The sequence below is a fragment of the Oncorhynchus masou genome, chromosome 18 (assembly GCF_036934945.1).
Source record: "Oncorhynchus masou masou isolate Uvic2021 chromosome 18, UVic_Omas_1.1, whole genome shotgun sequence".
NCBI lineage: Eukaryota > Metazoa > Chordata > Actinopteri > Salmoniformes > Salmonidae > Oncorhynchus > Oncorhynchus masou.
In genome coordinates this window covers 33,399,773-33,417,967 of record NC_088229.1, presented here as the reverse complement: position 1 = coordinate 33,417,967, position 18,195 = coordinate 33,399,773, and the positions used below count along the sequence as shown (strand labels likewise).

Sequence of the window (18,195 nt, the reverse complement as noted above, 5' to 3'; positions counted from 1 at the left end):
TCCTCCGAAACATGACCCACCTGAACAAAACGCAGCGCAAACTAGCTCTAACCAGAGGCGACTCCGGAATGCTGGCCTTCTAGGCAGAGCTACAAAGTTCTAGGCAGAGTTTCAAAGAAAAAGCCATATCTCAGACTGGCCAATAAAAATAAAAAATTAAGATGGGGAAAAAGAACAGACACTGAACAGAGGACCTCTGCCTAGAAGGCCAGCATCCCAGAGTCGCCTCTTCACTGTTGACATTGAGACCGGTGATTTGCGGGTACTATTTCATGAAACTTCCAGTTGAAGACTTGTGAGTCTTCTGTTTCTCAAACTAGACATTCTAATGTACTTGTCCTCTTGCTCAGGTGTGCAACGTGGCCTCCCACTCCTCTGTCTATTCTGGTTAGAGACAGTTTGCGCTGTTCTGTGAAGGGAGTAGTACACAGCGCTATACGAGATCTTCAGTTTCTTGGCAATTTCTCGCATGGAATAGGTTTCATCTCTCTGAACAAGAATAGACTGATACGTTTCAAAAGAAAGTACTTTGTTTCTGGCCATTTTGAGCCTGCAATCTCAAGGGCCAAAATACCAGCAACAGTGTGTGAAAACCTTGTGAAGACTTACAGAAAACATTTGCCTCTGTCATTGCCAACAAAGGGTGTATAACAAAGTATTGAGATAAACTTTTGATATTGACCAAATACTTATTTTCCACCATAATTTGCAAATAAATTCATTAAAAATCCTACAATGTGATTTTATAGATTTTTTTTACCTCATTTTGTCTGTCATAGTTTAAGTGTACCTATGATGAAAATTACAGGCCTCTCTCATCTTTTTAAGTGGGAGAACTTGCACAATTGGTGGCTGACAAAATACTTTTTTGCCCCACTGTATACTGTAAGTCTCCAACTTTAGTGACCCAACACACCTCCAGGCTGAGTAAGAGATATTTGACTAAGAAGGAGAGTGATGGAGTCCTGCATCAGATGACCTGGCCTCCACAATCACCCGACCTCAACCCAATTGAGATGGTTTGGGATGAGTTGGAATGCAGAGTGAAGGAAAAGCACCCAACAAGTGCTCAGCTTGTGGGAACTACATCAAGACTGTTGGAAAAGCATTCCTCATGAAGCTGATTGAGAGAATGTCAAGAGTGTGCAAAGCTGTAATCAAGGCAAAGGCTGGCTCCTTTGAAGAATGTAAAATATTAAATATATATTTTGATTTGGTAAACACTTTCTTAGTTACTACATGATTCCATAAGTCTCCAACTTCAGTGATTTTTGCAATTCGTTCCAGTCATTGGCAACAGAGAACTGGAAGGAAAGGCAGCCAAAGCAGGTGTTGGCTTTTGAGGATGACCAGTGGGCTTGGGCCAGCTGCTGCGAGAGGTGCAGAGCTGTTGGCTGGTGTTGGGATAGCCAGGTGGAAAACGTGGCCAGCCGTAGAGAAATGCTTATTGAAATTCTTGATTATCCTGGATTTATTGGTGGCGACAGTGTTTCCTAGCCTCAGTGCAGTGGGCAGCTAAGAGGAGGTGTTATTATTCTCCATTGACTTGACAGTGTCCCAAAACTTTGCTTCAGGATGTACATTTCTGTTTGAAAAAGTTAGCATTTGCTTTGCTAACTGACTGTGTATATTGGTTCCTAACTTCCCTGCAAAGTTGCATATCGTGGGGATCAAGACTTTCTTTATTCTAAATATATGGTTTATTTTAGGTGCGGGAGCTACACAATACTGTTGAGCTAATATTCTAATATTCTATTCGAAGCTCGTGCAGTGCGCCACAGGATGTTTTTGTGCTGGTCAAGGGCAGTCAAGTCTGGAGTTAACCAAGGGCTATATCTGTTCTTAATGTTTGAATGGGGCATGCTTATTTAAGATGGTGAGGAAGGCACTTTTGAAGAACAACCGGGCATCCTCTACTGAAGGGATGAGGTCAATATCCTCCCAGGATACCCAGGCCAGGTCATTTAGAAAGGCCTGCTCGCAGAAGTGTTTTAGTGACCTTTTGACAGTGATGAGGATTGGTCGTTTGACCGTGGACCCATAACGGATGCAGGCAACAAGGCAGTGATCACTGAGATCCTGGTTGAAAACAGCAGAGGTATTTAGAGGGCACGTTGGTCTGGATGATATCTATGAGGGTGCCCATGTGTACGGATTTGGGGTTGTACCTGATAGATTCCTTGATAATTTGTGTGAGATTGAGGGCACCTAGCTTAGATTGTAGGACGGCTGGAGTGTTAAGCATTTCCCGGTTTAGGTCACCTAACAGTACAAACTCTGACAATAGATGGGGGTCAATCAATTCACATATGGTGTCCAGGGCACAGCTGGGAGCTGAGTGGGGTCTGTAACAAGCTGATTATTTCTGGAGAGATGGATTTTTAAAAGTAGTAGCTCAAACTATTTGGGCATAGACCTGGATAGTAGGACATAACTCTGCAGGTTCTCTCTAAAGCAGATTGCAACTCCGCCCCCTTTAGCAGTTCTATCTTGACGGAAAATGTTGTAATTTCAGAATTCTTGGTGGCCTTCCTGAGCCAGGATTTTGACACAGCTAGGCCATCAGGGTTGATGGAGTGTGCTAAAGCAGTGAATAAAGCAAACTTAGGGAGGATGCTTCTGATGTTAACATGCATGAACCCAAGGCTTTTCCGGTTACAGAAGTCAACAAAAGAGAGCGCCTGGGGCCACACAGGGCCTGGGTTAACCTCTACATCACCAGAGGAACAGAGGAGGAGTATGATAAGGGTACGGCTAGTGCGTTCGGAACAGAGAGTAAAAGGAGCAGACTCCTGGGCATAGTAGGATAAATAGGGCATAATGCTCAGACAAGGGCATGGTAGGATGCGAGTACAGTGGAGGTAAACCTAGGCATTGAGTGACGATGAGAGAGGCTGCATCTCTGGAGGCATCAGTTATGCTAGGTGCGGTCTCCGCATGTGTGGGGGGTGGGGCAAGGGAGCTGACCGAGGCATGTAGAGCGGGACTAGGGGCTCTGCAGTAAAACAAAACAATGAGAGCTACCCTAAACAACAGTATACAAGGCATATTGACATTTGAGGGAGGCATAAAGCAATTACAGGTGTTCATTAGGAGGGCTAAGACAACAACAACGGGTAAATAGCGATGAATGGGCAGAGAAGGTCAGTTAACTACACACAGGGCCTGAGTTCGAGGCTGGGGCTGACAGATAAACAACATGAACAGTCCAGTAGGCATCAACTGTGTAGCCGAGTGATCACAGTGTCCAATAAGCAGCAATGGACAAAACAGCGGGAGACACGACGCTCAGAGAGTTAGCAGGCCAGGGCTAGTAGCTTTGTCCTCAACGACATCAACGACGCAGAGGCCGGTTGAGAGCACATCGGCCGAAATACGTTAGCAGACCAGTTGTGATGGATCGGCGGGGCTCCGTGTCGAAAAAGGGTCCAGGCCAATTGGCAAGAGAGGTATTGTAGTTGGAGTACTTTGTTTGCTAGCTGGGAGAATGGGCCTAGCTCCAGGCTAACTGGTGCTTGCTTCTGGACAAGGGTGTTCGCCACGATAGCCACTCGGTAGCAGCTGGCTAGCTGCGATGATCCGGTGTAATGGTCCAGAGCTTGCGGCAGGAATCCGGTGATGTAGTGGGAGGAAAAAAGCAGTCCGATATGCTCAGGGCAGATATTATCCAGGTTATCCGGGCTAAAGCGGCTGGTGTCTGTGCTAAAGGTAAAGACTGCTAGCAGTGGCTAACAATGACTAAATAGCTAGTAGCTAATTAGCTAGCTAGATTCTGAAGGCTAGCTTCTGATGGAGGTTCCAGTTAGGTCTAAAAAAAATAGGTGAATATTTACACGGGACAAAAACAAACATCTTGCTGCTACGCCATCTTGGAGAATGTCATTTTACAGTAACATGGTTAGGATTCTTATTCCTTACCTGTCTGACAGTGCTGTCCTACCCAGCCTGGGCCACAGCTGCATTCTCCAATGCGATGGTCACACACACCACCATTCAAACACTCACAGGGCTGAGCACAGTCCGCCCCAAACCAGCCATGGGCACACTCTGGGGACAGAGAGAGAGAGAGAGAGAGACAGGAAGAATTCCTCATTGATAAAGTTTTGTCACGAGAATGTTAACTTAGTTACCATGGAAACTTATTGTGACATTGAAGCACATGGCTGCAGGAGACAGTTGTTCCAGAAGTGAAGTCCAGAAGTTGAAGAAAAATCTAAGTAAATATTACTAGAATATTAATAGAGAATATTTTTATTGTCAGTAATTTCCAAACAGGCTATAAATGTATTTAATTTGTGGTAGAATTCAGATTTTTTTTAAAAATATATTTTATGTATTTAGTGTAAACTACCTGTATATTCAAGCTGTAATACTTGCCAAAGCATGCTAAGCAGTCTGTCATTTTTCTCCAAAAACAGTAGAAGCATAATTTCCATCACAAACTTAACTGTGGTAAAAATGACAAAAATTCATTATGTTATTACTTTTTACTTTTTTTTTTTAACTTTAGGCTTATCTAATCATGTTTTAAATTCCTTTAATCTAGAAAATGCTCCAAGGTGTGGACACTTGGAAAACTTAAGTATTTTTCTTTGTTTTTAGAAGATTCCACATTAAACAGCACAGATGTCACAGACATAGAAACAAAATAAAAACCGATCCTTTACGAAAATCCTGAGAAAGTATGGCCTGGTCAAAGACGCAAACAAAGAATTTGGATTTTCAGCAAAAGAAATGAGGGCAAATGGAAACAGGCCAACAAGTCTTCAAAACTACAGGAAAGAGCCGTGTAACATGATTAGCACAGCCACAGAAGAGAAAATCACTAGATTCTATGAACGTGATGTCAACAGTAGTGCAACAACAGGGAAAAAGAACACACAAGAAAGAAAAGCAGAAGCGCTTCTTGAATGGCACAATTCAGAACCTTTTTCAGAATTTTAAGAGGGAATACTCAGATTAAAATGTCCTTCTATGAATGCCACAAAAGACGTCCTCTTTGGGTTGTCAAGCCAACAGTCCGGGATAGGGACACATGCCTCTGCATCAACGTGCATATTGACTTTGCAGAGAACTCGGGGGAGCAACGTTCACTGGGGACGGGGGGGATGGGGGGCGGGGGGGGACATGCCCCCCACAATTCTGAAATTCCTACAGCGGGACAGAGGGAGAGGAGACCCTACAGAGGGACAGAGGGAGAGGAGACCCTACAGAGGGACAGAGCATTATACAATGCAGATACTGTGATGGAACCATGAGAGAAAAAAGGAAAAAATGCCCTGCACATGGAGAAAAATGTCAACCCTGTGAAAAAAACAATCACTTCTCTACAGTTTGCAAAAGTGCAGCTGACTCAGAGAGAGAGCGGTGAGGATGTTCTCTGCGTCACACTAGGGCCAAAGTCAGAAAGCATCAACATGGTACAGAAGAAAACCACAGACCCCAATGCAGCTCTCTTTGCAACCATGCTGGTCAACAAAAACTTGGTTAGATTTCAGCTAGGTTGTGGTGCTAGTTGTAACATCATCCCTGCAAACCTCACAAAAGCCAGTCACCTAGAGCCCTGCAGTCAGGTATCGGTGATGTTTAACAAGAGAACACTGACGCCACTGGGGAAATCTACACTTAAAGTGATCAACCCACGCAATAAGAAATCCTACCGAGTTGAGTTCATCATAGTCAACCAGAATGTGCACAGGCCCATTCTAGGCAGTAAGGCTATCCAGGCAATGGAGGCAATGGAGTTTATTACTGTGCAGCATCACAACATCCTACCCATCGAGAAAACAACAGGATCCTGGACTAAAGAGCAAACAGGAGTACTCTGATGTATTCCAGGGAGATGGATGCTTACCCGGCAAACTGAAGCTGGAAGTGAGATATTTGTCTAAACTCTCAACTGGGCCCATCCAGCTGCCAAAGAGAAGAGTGCCAGTAGCTCTATATAAACCACAAAGAGGAGCTCGGTGGTCTAGAGAAAAGAAGGATGATAAAAGCAGCTGAAAAAAAGCACAGATTGGATTAGCAGCCTGATCGTAGTGAAGAAACCATCTGGAAAACTAAGAGTGTATTGATCCAAAACCTCTCAACAAGGTGCTCAAGAGGAGCAATTACCCACTTCCCACTGTTGAAGACGTGCTGCCAGATCTGAACAGAGCACACGTGTTCTCTGTTTGCGATGTAAAATGGATTTTGACACTGGAGGAGGAATCCACTGGAGGGGGAATCCAGCTCTCTCACCACGTTCTCTACTCCCATGGGACACTATAGGTGGCTGCGCATGCCAATGGGAATCAGTCCAGCCCCAGAGATCTTTCAGAGGAAGTTGAACCAGGCAATGGAAGGTCTTCCAGTAGTCAAAATCATTGCAGACGACATCCTGATTGTGGGAGAAGGAGACAACGATGAAGCGGAGACTCTGGACCATGACAAAAACCTGAGAATGCACCTGGACAGATTTAGGAAGCTCAATATCAAGCTGAATCCAGAGAAGCTGCAGCTCAGGCTGAGGAACGTGCCTTACGTTGGCCACCTGCTAACATCAGAGGAGTTGAAAGTGGACCCAGGAAAAGAGAGCCATCAGACAGATGCCTAGGCCTACAGATATGCAGGGGGTACAGTGCTTCCTGGGCAGGGTAAACTACCTAGCCAAGTTCTGCAGCCACGCCACTGCGACAGCTAACACACAATGACTCACTGTGGGAGTGGTCAGAGAGACATGAACAAGCTTTCAATAAAATCAGGGATACCAGTGCACAGACCCCTGTGCTGAAATACTACAACCCAACAGAGCAGTTTGTACTACAATGTGATGCTTCAAAGAGTGGGTTAGGAGCAGCCTTGATGCAGGGAGCACAACCAATAGCATACGCCAGAAGAGCCATGACAGAGACTGAAAAAGGGTATGCACAGATAGAGAAGGAGCTGCTAGCAGAACCCTGACAGAGATTGATAAAGGGTATGCACAGATAGAGAAGGGGCTGCTAGCAGAACCCTGACAGAGATTGATAAACGGTATGCACAAATAGAGAAGGGGCTGCTAGCAGAACCCTGACAGAGATTGATAAAGGGTATGCACAGATAGAGAAGGGGCTGCTTGCAGTGGTGTTTGGCACGGAGAGGTTCCACCAATTCACACATGGATGAACTGTGGAAGTGCAGTCAGATCACAAGCCTCTAGAGAGCATCATGACAAAGCCTCTCCTCAGCGCACCAAAAAGACTACAACGCACGCTCATGAGACTCCAAAACTACGAGGTCAGTCTCCAATACGTTCTGGGAAAACGTGGTGCTGGCCGACTGCCTGAGCAGGGCGTACCTCACAGAACAAGACAACAGAGGCCATGTGGAGGTCGAAGTGGAATCAATTAATATGATACACTACCTCCCTGTGTCAAACGAGAGACTAAAGCACATCCAGAGAGCCACTGAGCTGGACCAGGAGATCCAGACACTGAAAAATGTGATCCTGAAGTGAAAGAACATGTACCCTTGGAAGAAGCCATGTATTTTCACAACAGAGATGAGCTGAGTGTGCAAAGTGGAGTTATCTTCAGAGGTGAGCGAGTCGTTGTGCCTACTGCCCTCAGGTCAGAGATAATGCAGAGAATCCATTCCTCACACATAGGAATCGAGGGATGTCTGAGAAGAGCTCGCGAGCGTGTCTACTGGCCGGGCATGAAGATATGCTGAACAGCTGAGAAGATATATGGCACGATGTAGCACCTGCACTGCATGGAGTGTGAAGCAGCAGAAAGAGACGCTGAGGCCGCACAAAGCACCAAAGCGTCACTGGGAAAAAATAGGGACTGACCTGTTCCAGGTTAACGACAGACTACATGGTCACAGTTGATTATCTCTCCAACTTCTGGGAAGTAGACCATTTGGAGAACACATTGTCAAAAACGGTAAATCGAAAACTGAAGACACACTTTGCACGCTACAGGATACCTGACATCCTTTACTCAGTCAATAGTCCCCAGTACTCTTCAGACAAGTTCCGAAGTTTCAGCAAGGCTTGGGAATTTACACACAAAACATCGTCTCCAGGGTACCCACACAGAAATAGAAAAGTGGAATTAGCGGTTAAAACCAGCCAAAAGACTGATGGCAAAAGCAAAGAGAGCAGGTGCTGACCCGTACCTGGCCCTGCTGGATCACAGACATACCCTTCACAAGGAACAGACAGCAGCCTTGCAATGGTGCTCATGGGAAGACGTAAAAAGACACTACTTATAATGAGCAAAAATCTTCTGGGACCTGTGATGGCAAACTGTCAACTGGAGAAGTTCAAAGAAAAACAGCAGAGACAGGCAAAGTAGTACAACACCTCTGCTAAGGACCTCACAGAGCTGCAACGAGGTGACAGGGTGAGAGTTCAGCCACTCACAGGACAGAATCAGTGGTTGTAGAGGGCCACAGTAGTCAGACCTGTTGAGCGAGAGTCCTACGAGGTGAAGACAGAACAGGGACAAGTCTTCAGGAGGAACAGGTAACACCTGAGGAAGAGCAGAGAAATAGAGGAGGATTTCCCCACTGTTGAGGAGCCTGGCACAGAGCCAGTAAACAGAGCAGTAGTTGACGCCCAACCAAACCTAGAGGTGAACGCTGCACCTCAACAAGAAGATTCAAACATCTCAGGTCAAGTACATCCTGATGTAATCAACACTCCCCACACAAAGCTTGGTCATCCGGGCCATCCGATGACCTCTACACCTGAAAGACTTTGTGTGAAGGTAAAAATAATAATAATGTAATGGACAGTCAGAGACATTAAACAAACATTCAGTTCACATTCCAGTTTATTGCAGACATGGACTACAAGTCAAAGTTAGGTGGAGTCTTTTTTTTGTTGTTAAAAAAAAGAAGAAGAAAAAGAGAACGTGAAGCAATATTGATGTTACTCATATTGATGTTACTCATATTGATGTTACACAGGAAATGGAAACCAATTGTTACTTACCTCATTCATGTACTGGATGTGCTGGTTGACAACATGCCTAGTAAAGCTTGCTTAACTATATATCTTTGCTTGTCGTGACTACAACACAAAGCGTATTGAAACAGGTGTGACTTAGGACCATGCAGACGCCAACCGAGTTGCGCCCCTGAGAGTACTACCTGTGTAAATACGCCAGTGAAATCCAGGCAGTTCAATTTGGTGATTCTCACAAGCAGGTGACCCTCCACACCTGTGTTGGGTATACCACAAATGATACAGTTTCACTTTGCTCCTTGAGCTCTTCTATGCGGATGACCCCTCTGCAATCTGGGCTCATGAAGAAGTGAACAAGTCCCCATGTAACAAAAGAACTCCAGGAGGACAAGGTTGTTGATTCAGCTGCCTTGAGGAGGAATTTGTATAACACACCAACTGACTTGCTATTCGGATGCCATTCAATACATCATAAAAAATGTTGACATGCTGAATGCACCGCGGTGTCTGTTGTATACTACTAGCACACAGCTCGGACACCTATGCATAACATTTTTCAAATGTATTAAAAATGTTAAAAAAGGAAATATCACGTAACAAATTGTGGAGAAAGGGAAGGAGTCTGAATACTTTCCGAATGCACTGTAAGTGCTCAGGTAAGAACTGTGAATTCACCTTTGATGGCTCACATCTACACCACCACAACCGTTTGTGACTGGAAGAACCACTTATTGCAGCCATTGTTCGAAAATGTGCTGAGATACAGGACAATGGGAGGGGGAGGGGCACATTACAGGAGGTTGAAGTCAGACTTCTATTAAGGACTTATTATATGGTGTCTGTATGGCATACATAGCTGTAACTCGGTCTAGCCAGCACATATAGTGGACAGATCAGCGAATCACCAGGAAAATAAATTATATAAATCTTAACGACAGTGATTTTGGAATATCACATGATCCGTTTGAAGTGAATTATTCATTGAAAAAGTTGTTAATAGCGTAATTTACCACAGGATAACACACCAACTTACTACAGTGGAAAAAAGATCACATTATCTGTTCGACATGTTTATTAGCCTTCATTACCTGACAACTTATTGCATTACCCTGTTAAAAGGTTATTGCATTATGACGAGTTATAACGTTATCTGCTACTGCATTATAGGGATACTGAGAGATTCTGACATTTACCATCCCTGTAGACTTTCAGTCATTGCGCAAACGCAAACCGCTAACTTCCTTCATACAGAAGGCTGAGACAATCAAAAGGTATCCATGAGTTCATCTGACTTTAGGTAAGTAGAACAAAGGATTTAAATGCCAGAATCTCGCAATATCCCTTTAACTGTTGTAGAGGGCCTAAGTGCATTGGAACTCTCCCAACCCCCCTACTTCCCTATTTGGTCCTGGAAGTTGATCCACCACTTACCCAGTTCGCAGGCTGCCCCAGTCCACCCGTTGGAGCACGAGCAGCGCCCAGAGAACTGATCACACACCCCTCCGTTGTGACACAGGCAGTGATGCTGGCAGTCTTGTCCATAAAAGCCTTCGACACATTCTGAAAGAAAGATACACATGGCTGTAAACACAAGCTAGATTCCCACCATATTTCAAACGTACACAAGTCCATTCCATTTTGATCCAGGAAGTGGAGTGAAAAAGTTGGATGCCCACATTAGGGAGAAGGGTAGAGAATCAGGGTGCAGCCACTGTATTCCATGTATAGTCTGTTCTATTGAATGACTGCACACATTAGGGAGAAGGGTAGAGAATCAGGGTGCAGCCACTGTATTCCATGTATAGTCTGTTCTATTGAATGACTGCACACATTAGGGAGAAGGGTTGAGAATCAGGGTGCAGCCACTGTCCTGTATGTATAGTCTTTGGAAAGGGAGGGATTGCTACCATTACTTAGCATCAACAACGTTCATTACTTCTTCAAGGAAATGTACAGATGTGGAGGCTTGAATATAGCCTGCTTTTCAAATGTACTTTCCAATTTTGTAGGCAAAATAATACATTCTCTGTTACGCAGGCACACATGCATTGATATTTTAAGTAGAAATTGTCCACCAAAATGGAATTTTAAAAGCCTGTTATATCAAATGAAGTGCCTTTTTAACAAACACCACATGGAAAATCCAATATATCAGATTTTGAATATGAATCAAAGACTTGCCAAAGTACCAAAATTCTTCATTTTCACAACTTCTAGGAAGACGAACTCACTTAACTCCATCAAAGTTTTCCCCATCATTGTAAAGCCCTAGTTATTTTTTGTTGCTTTGAAAAAGTCATTTCTGAAGAATATATTTTATTTTCATGTGATAAGTGATTAATTTCCATCCCATTTTAAGACCAACGCTTTATAAAAACTGAACTTTCGTTTTAAAATGGTGAAACTATTCCTTTTTTTTTTTTTCAAAAGAAACATTGAAAACATAACAGTAAAATCATAGTGCAAAAGCAGGTGAGTTAGTTTTTAATTTTCTGGGGTTTTATGGTGGAAAACAGCGCATCAAGCATAACACGTCAAGCATAACACATCAACCCTGTTGCCCATAGATAGACACAGGATAGAACATACAAAATAATAAAAATGTTAAGCTTGCATGTCCCTTCCTGTAGCACACAACATGTTTCCATCCCCCCTGTCACAAGGGGATTTATGGCTGATTTAAGATGCAAGGTCAATCCTGTCACGATCAACTCTGCTACTTGAATTGGGACTTAACTGGCAGTTAATATTATTTTATTTTTATACCACACACACACACACACACACACACACACACACACACACACACACACACACACACACACACACACACACACACACACACACACACACACACACACACACACACACACACACACACACACACACACACACTGACAGTACCTTTCTCACAGCTGGGGCCGATCCACCCTGGCGTACACTGGCACTGCCCACTCACAGGGTCACAGGTGGCATTATTACGGCATTCACAGGTGTGTTCACACCCACGGCCAAACCACCCTGCCTGGCATGCTACCACAGAAACAGGGCACAGAAAGTTAGGGGGAACGAAAACAGCCATAACATACTGTAACTGTATACAGATACAAAGGGTGTTGTGACAGTTGTGTGCCATGCTCGGCTCTCCAAACAACACAACACAGGCACATGCACAAACACAGGCACACGCACACACAGGAACACAAACAGGCGCACACACAGGCGCACACACAGGCACACACACACAGGCGCAGGCACTCCTCTTACCATTAGACAACCAAATCTTACTAAGGGTCTCCAAAAGGCTAGAGGAGGCTCTAGGCAGGGGCCTCAGACTGGCCTATACCTGGGGCCTCCAATTCACTAAGTATGGCCCTCCTGGTGGCACCCCATTACCAGTCAGAACTGAAAAATGACTATGTTGATCCAGGGGATTATGCAATGCCACATTTATGTATTTTTATTCAACCTTTATTTTACTAGGCAAGTCAGTTAAGAACAAATTCTTATTTTACAACAATAGCCTACCCCGGCAAAACTCTTCCCTAACCCAGATGACGTTGGGCCAATTGTGCACCGCTCTACGGGACTCCCGATCACAACCGGTTGTGATAAGACCTGGGATCAAACCAGGGTCTGTAGTGTCACCTCTATCACTGAGATGCAGTGCCTTAGACCGCTGCGCCACTCGGGAGTCCAAACACATGCAAGCGGGGAACATGAGGAGTATTCATCAGACACGTCATTACCACTTCCTTAAATCTACTGCCACCAGTTTTTCTGTTTCTCTTTTCTTTTATCTAGTGGCTAAAGAAATCCCACGGATATTGGTTTGATGCATGTTTGGTTCTATTCAAGTTGTTAAAGACCTGCTCCGGAACTTTGGCGACTACTAAGTATTTTTTAAACCTCCCGCTTGGGGCTGGATGTGTCCATGTGTGGTTCATACATGCATAATCTATGAAATTATTGTTTTACCTCAATTAGCCACAACATCCCTAGTCTGAAAGCGACTGTTTTCCTATAAGCTGTGCTGCGTCATTCACCCCCACGTGGGCCAGCCCCCTAGATATTTGAGTTCTAGCCAATGAGCTTCAGCCACTTGCCATTTGAGTGACAGATAGCAAGATCCACACACAGCAGAGCGAAAGAGGAGCAATGACAGTGAACATATCTGCACATATGTGATGTAGTAATACATTTTTGGGGACCACTTTTGTCTCGTGAGCATTACTTTCAGAACTACTGGCTAAAAGTATACAAAAGTACCAGAGAATCTCTTTTAAAGGGGTGTTCCATAACATTTTCTCACACAAACAACTCTCAATGTGATGTTAGTGGAACATTTCATTATTGGAGAAATTAAAACAATCTGATTACGGTGCTGAGTTGAACTATTGAAAGTAGCTTAAATAAACTATAATGCAATAGAACAGATCTCATATGGTTCCTAACATAATTCATTTGTGTGCTTTTATCTAGTGTTTTAAACATTTACATTTGAGTCATTTAGCAGAAGCTCTCCTCCAGAGCAACTTACAGGAGCAATTCAGGTGAAGTGCCTTGCTCAAGGGCACCAAGTCGGCTCAGGGATTTGAACCAGTGACCTTTTGGTTACAGGCCCAACGCTCTTAACTGCTAGGCTACCTGACGCATGTTCTGTGTGTGTATGGATGGATGGATGGATGGGTGGGTGGGCAGGATGGAATTTACATAGAGGACCAAGGCCAATGAGACTCACTGATGTTGCATTGTGGTCCGACCCAGCCGTCTGGACAGTGGCAGGCACCCGTCAGGTGGTCACATCGGCCCCCGTTAGAACACTGACACTGCTGCTGACACTCCAGCCCATGGAAGCCGTCAGGACATGCTTCACACACACACACACACACACACACACACACACACACACACACACACACACACACACACACACACACACACACACACACACACACACACACACACACACACACACACACACACACACACACACACACACACACACAATTTTTTTTAAATGTCACCTTTATTTATACAGGTAAGTCAATTACTTACGACCTTACACAGCTCAACATATCATGTGAGCATGCTCAGATACTCAAATTAGTTATCCCACACACGCAAACACACACTTACATTTTTCACAGTATGTGCCGGTCCAACCAGTGAGGCAGGTGCAGGCTCCACTAACATGCTCACAGGCCGCCTCATTGGCACATTGGCACATGTGTCTGCAGCCTATGCCAAACGAGCCTTCTGGGCACTCTGTGGCAGTGCCAGGGCAGAGAGAGAGAGAGCTCAGAGAGAAACTAAAACACTTCCCCTGCTAGTGACTTTGTTAAGGCATTGTCTCCAATCCAGCTAGTGTATTACAGTTACACACAAATTGACACATACACATGAACGTGCACAAGCATACACAAGGATATATACTGTAAGTGTTTACTCTGTTGGCAGTGGGGTCCCGTGTAGCCCGCCTCACAGCGACATTGCCCCGTGATGAGGTCACAGCTTCCATCGCTGCCCGGGCACTCACACATGTTAACACAGTCCACCCCCCAGCGCCCGGCATCACATGCTGCCATGGAGACAAAGGTCAGAAGTCAACACAAGGCATCGTAGCTTAGTGGTTAGAGCGTTAGAGCTAGTAACCGAAAGGTTGCAAGTTCAAACCCCAAGCTGACAAGGTACAAATCTGTCGTTCTGCCCCTGAACAGGCAGTTAACCCACTGTTCCTAGACCGTCATTGAAAATAAGAATTAGTTCTTACCTGAATTGCCTAGTAAAATAAGTCATATATCTCATATCTTTTCACCTAAACAGTCATGATCAAAGAAGGAACCAACTAATGAACTACAATCTTATTATAACTATTATTACAAGCTGTGGTGGGAGCAGACCTGGGTTCAACTACTTCAGCCTGCCTGGAGCGCAAGGTTTTGCAATTTTGCGACTCTTCTATTGGTTCCGTTGAGCCAAGGAATTGAGCCAAGATTTCAAATAGTATTGTATTTGTACCCAGGTCTACGTGGGAGGGCGGACCATAAGGTACTCCAGTGAGAATTGTGGGTCACACAATCAATCATCCTTACTTACCTCTGCTGCAGCTGGGTCCAGTCCATCCTACAGGACAGGCACAGTTGCCCGTCTTCGGGTGGCAGAGCCCACCGTTATCACACAAACAACGTAGCCGACAACCCAGGCCAAATCTACCCACCGGGCAGGCTACGAAAGAGAGAATGTGTGGTCAATTATACTTAGTCTGAGGTGTGTGTGTGTGTGGTGTGTGTGTGTGTGTGTGTGTGTGTGTGTGTGTGTGTGTGTGTGTGTGTGTGTGTGTGTGTGTGTGTGTGTGTGTGTGTGTGTGTGTGTGTGTGTGTGTGTGCGCGGGTGTCTCTCTCACCGCTCTGACACAAGGTGCCCATGTATCCAGGTTGACAGAAACACACTCCATTGTGTTTGTCACACACTCCCCTGTTCTGACAGTGGGGACATGAGCCTGAGCAGCCCACACCCCAACGACCCTCCTCACACTCTAACAGACATGAGGGGAGAGAGAGGGACAGAGAGAAAGAAAGTTAGAGAAAAAAGCCTCCAAAGCTGTCCTTGTGAATGAAATGTTCTATTCTTCAAATGGGACTAGTACTACTCAGCATTATTATTCTAACCAGTGTTCCATGAATAAAGAATGAACAGAGTACTGATTCTCATATGGCTTATTTGAAAATCTAACTTCATAAAGTGCTGTGTCCCAAATAGGAAAAAACAATTTTTCAATCAAGAATTTTGCTAGCACTGTCTAGGAGTGGTTTGAGTGGGGAGAGTAAATTAGGAAATTAGCTGTAATTGGCAGAGAGGTTTGGAACTCTTTCTTATTGGCCTATCAACACATTTACTGCAGGGTGATGTCACCATGGAAAGCCAAAACTCCCTCCCACCAAAACGAGTTGAAATTGAAGGCAGTCTTTTCAAACAGCTCTTACACTAAAAGGGTATTATCATTTTCAAGATGTCACAGTGTTATTCCAACTTCATAGCGTGGAAATATATATAAAACACAGGTAAATCACATTTCTGACTACACTGGGCCTTTAAGTACTCTCTCTTCTCTAAAACTGCCAGGCTCAATTCCATCACCTCTTCCAAGGAGCTCGTATTCCCAACAATGTCCAGGAGAATTTCAAACGGACCAGAATGGAAAAACCTTAAAGATGCAATCACAACATGTTTTCTTGGTTGTTTTACTATGGTTAGCAGTTGGAGAGAGATATGTGCCATCACAATGTTGAATAGAACACACGTCCTGCTCTTTCGTGCCCAGCCCATGTTGAATTGAAGAGAGTTTTTAAAGAGGACAGGCTGTGGCCGATACTGCGGCACAGGGGTTTTTCCATGCCAGTATGCCAGGAGGATATTCCTATGGGATTTGTCATTATGCCCGGGCCAGCCAGAAGAGGATGGGAGGACTGGTTCTAGGAGGACTGGTTCCTCTACCTACAGTTTTCCTTGTTTTTCAAACACCTTGGGAGTTTGAGTTTTTTTCTTCAGTGACAGCTTTATTTTTTTGTACAGCTAATATTCTACCTACCTAGTGCCAGACAAATGTCTTTGGATAGCGTCTGTTGAGGGCCACGGCATTGACGGCCGAAACGTCATTACATTTACATTTACATTTAAGTCATTTAGCAGACGCTCTTATCCAGAGCGACTTACAAATTGGGATCCAGAGCGACTTACAAAAACGTCATGATTTGAATTTGAAGTAGATAATACAATCTCGTGTTTTTATGATAGAGTCCCGCCTTTTCCTTCCTGATGTTTGTGCAGTACACGTAAAGGAAAAATTGAAAATACTTTTTTGATTTATTGATTGGAACCCCTTGCGCCCACTGCCCAAGTTCCTCTTCCCCCATGGCCCTACACAACACGCCCTATTAGCATGTCGCCTCCCATCCTTACCAGTTTCACAGTGCTGTCCCTTCATCCCGGCAAGACAGTGACACTGTCCTGTCATGTTGTCACATGGGGAGCCAGAACAGTGGCACGATTGGTTACATCCAGCCCCGTAGTAACCCTCTGGACAGTCTGTGAAAGAAGACACAACATTTATGATTTACTGACAGATAGTAGGATGATATACAGACGGAAAACACACTATACTATTTTATGTTTACACAACTGTTTGGCTACCCTCAATTGAACTGAATTTGGATGAATATGTTTGATTAGATTAATATGTAGGAAATATATGTGGATGGGTGTTAGATAGCATATGCGTTTCCTTTGTCAAGTTTGTCTGATATCCCCTTTGCATGTGAATGGTGGATCTCGAGTGGCTTGCGAAAGTATTCACCCTAGTTGGCATTTTTCCTATTTTGTTTCCTTACAACCAGAAATTAAAATAGATTTTTTTTTTGGGGGGGGGTTGTATCATTTGATTTACACAACATGCCTACAACTTTGAAGATGCAAAATATTTTTTATTGAGAAACAAACAAGAAATATGACAAAAAAACAGAGAACTTGAGCATGCATAACTATTCACCTCCCAAAGTCAATACTTTGTAGAGCCACCTTTTGCAGCAATTACAGCTGCAAGTCACTTGGGATATGTCTCTATAAACTTGGCACATCTAGCCACTGGGATTTTTGCCCATTCTTCAAGGCAAAACTGCTCCAGCTCCTTCAAGAAGGATGAGTTCCACTGGTGTACAGCAATCTTTAAGTCATACCACAGATTCCCAATTGGATTGAGCTCTGGGCTTTGACTAGGCCATTCCAAGACATTTAAAAGTTTCCCCTTAAACCATTTGAGCGTTGCTTTAGCAGTATGCTTGGGGTCATTGCCCTGCTGGAAGACGAATCTCCGTCCCAGTCTCAAATCTCTGGAAGACTGAAACAGGTTTCCCTCAAGAATTTCCCTGTATTTAGCACCATCCATCATTTCTTCAATTCTGACCTGTTTCCCAGTCCCTGCCGACTAAAAACATCCCCTCAGCATGATGCTGCCACCACCATGCTTCACTGTGGGGATGTTGTTCTTGGGGAGATGAGAGGTGTTACGTTTGAGCCAGACATAACGTTTTACTTGATGGCCAAAAAGCTCAATTTGCGTCTCATCTGACCAGAGTGCCTTTTTCCATATGTTTGGGGAGTCTCCCACATGCTTTTGGCAAACACCAAACATGTTTGCTTATTTTTTCTGGCCACTCTTCCGTAAAGCTCAGCTCTGTGGAGTGCACAGCTTAAAGTGGTCC

The 18,195-nt window shown here is 44.4% G+C and overlaps 1 protein-coding gene across 1 annotated transcript in view; it reads right to left on the bottom strand.

Moving 5' to 3' along the window:
- LOC135504444 (multiple epidermal growth factor-like domains protein 6) overlaps positions 1 to 18,195 on the bottom strand; it is a 77,793-nt gene that overhangs the window by 14,560 nt on the left and 45,038 nt on the right. The window contains exons 15-23 of the mRNA XM_064923053.1: positions 16,898 to 17,023; positions 15,342 to 15,473; positions 15,035 to 15,163; positions 14,385 to 14,516; positions 14,075 to 14,203; positions 13,677 to 13,805; positions 11,840 to 11,968; positions 10,367 to 10,495; positions 3,919 to 4,047 (exon numbers count right to left, since the gene is read on the bottom strand). Coding sequence (XP_064779125.1) covers positions 3,919 to 4,047; positions 10,367 to 10,495; positions 11,840 to 11,968; positions 13,677 to 13,805; positions 14,075 to 14,203; positions 14,385 to 14,516; positions 15,035 to 15,163; positions 15,342 to 15,473; positions 16,898 to 17,023 — 1,164 coding nt within the window. The remainder of the gene's footprint in view (positions 1 to 3,918; positions 4,048 to 10,366; positions 10,496 to 11,839; positions 11,969 to 13,676; positions 13,806 to 14,074; positions 14,204 to 14,384; positions 14,517 to 15,034; positions 15,164 to 15,341; positions 15,474 to 16,897; positions 17,024 to 18,195) is intronic.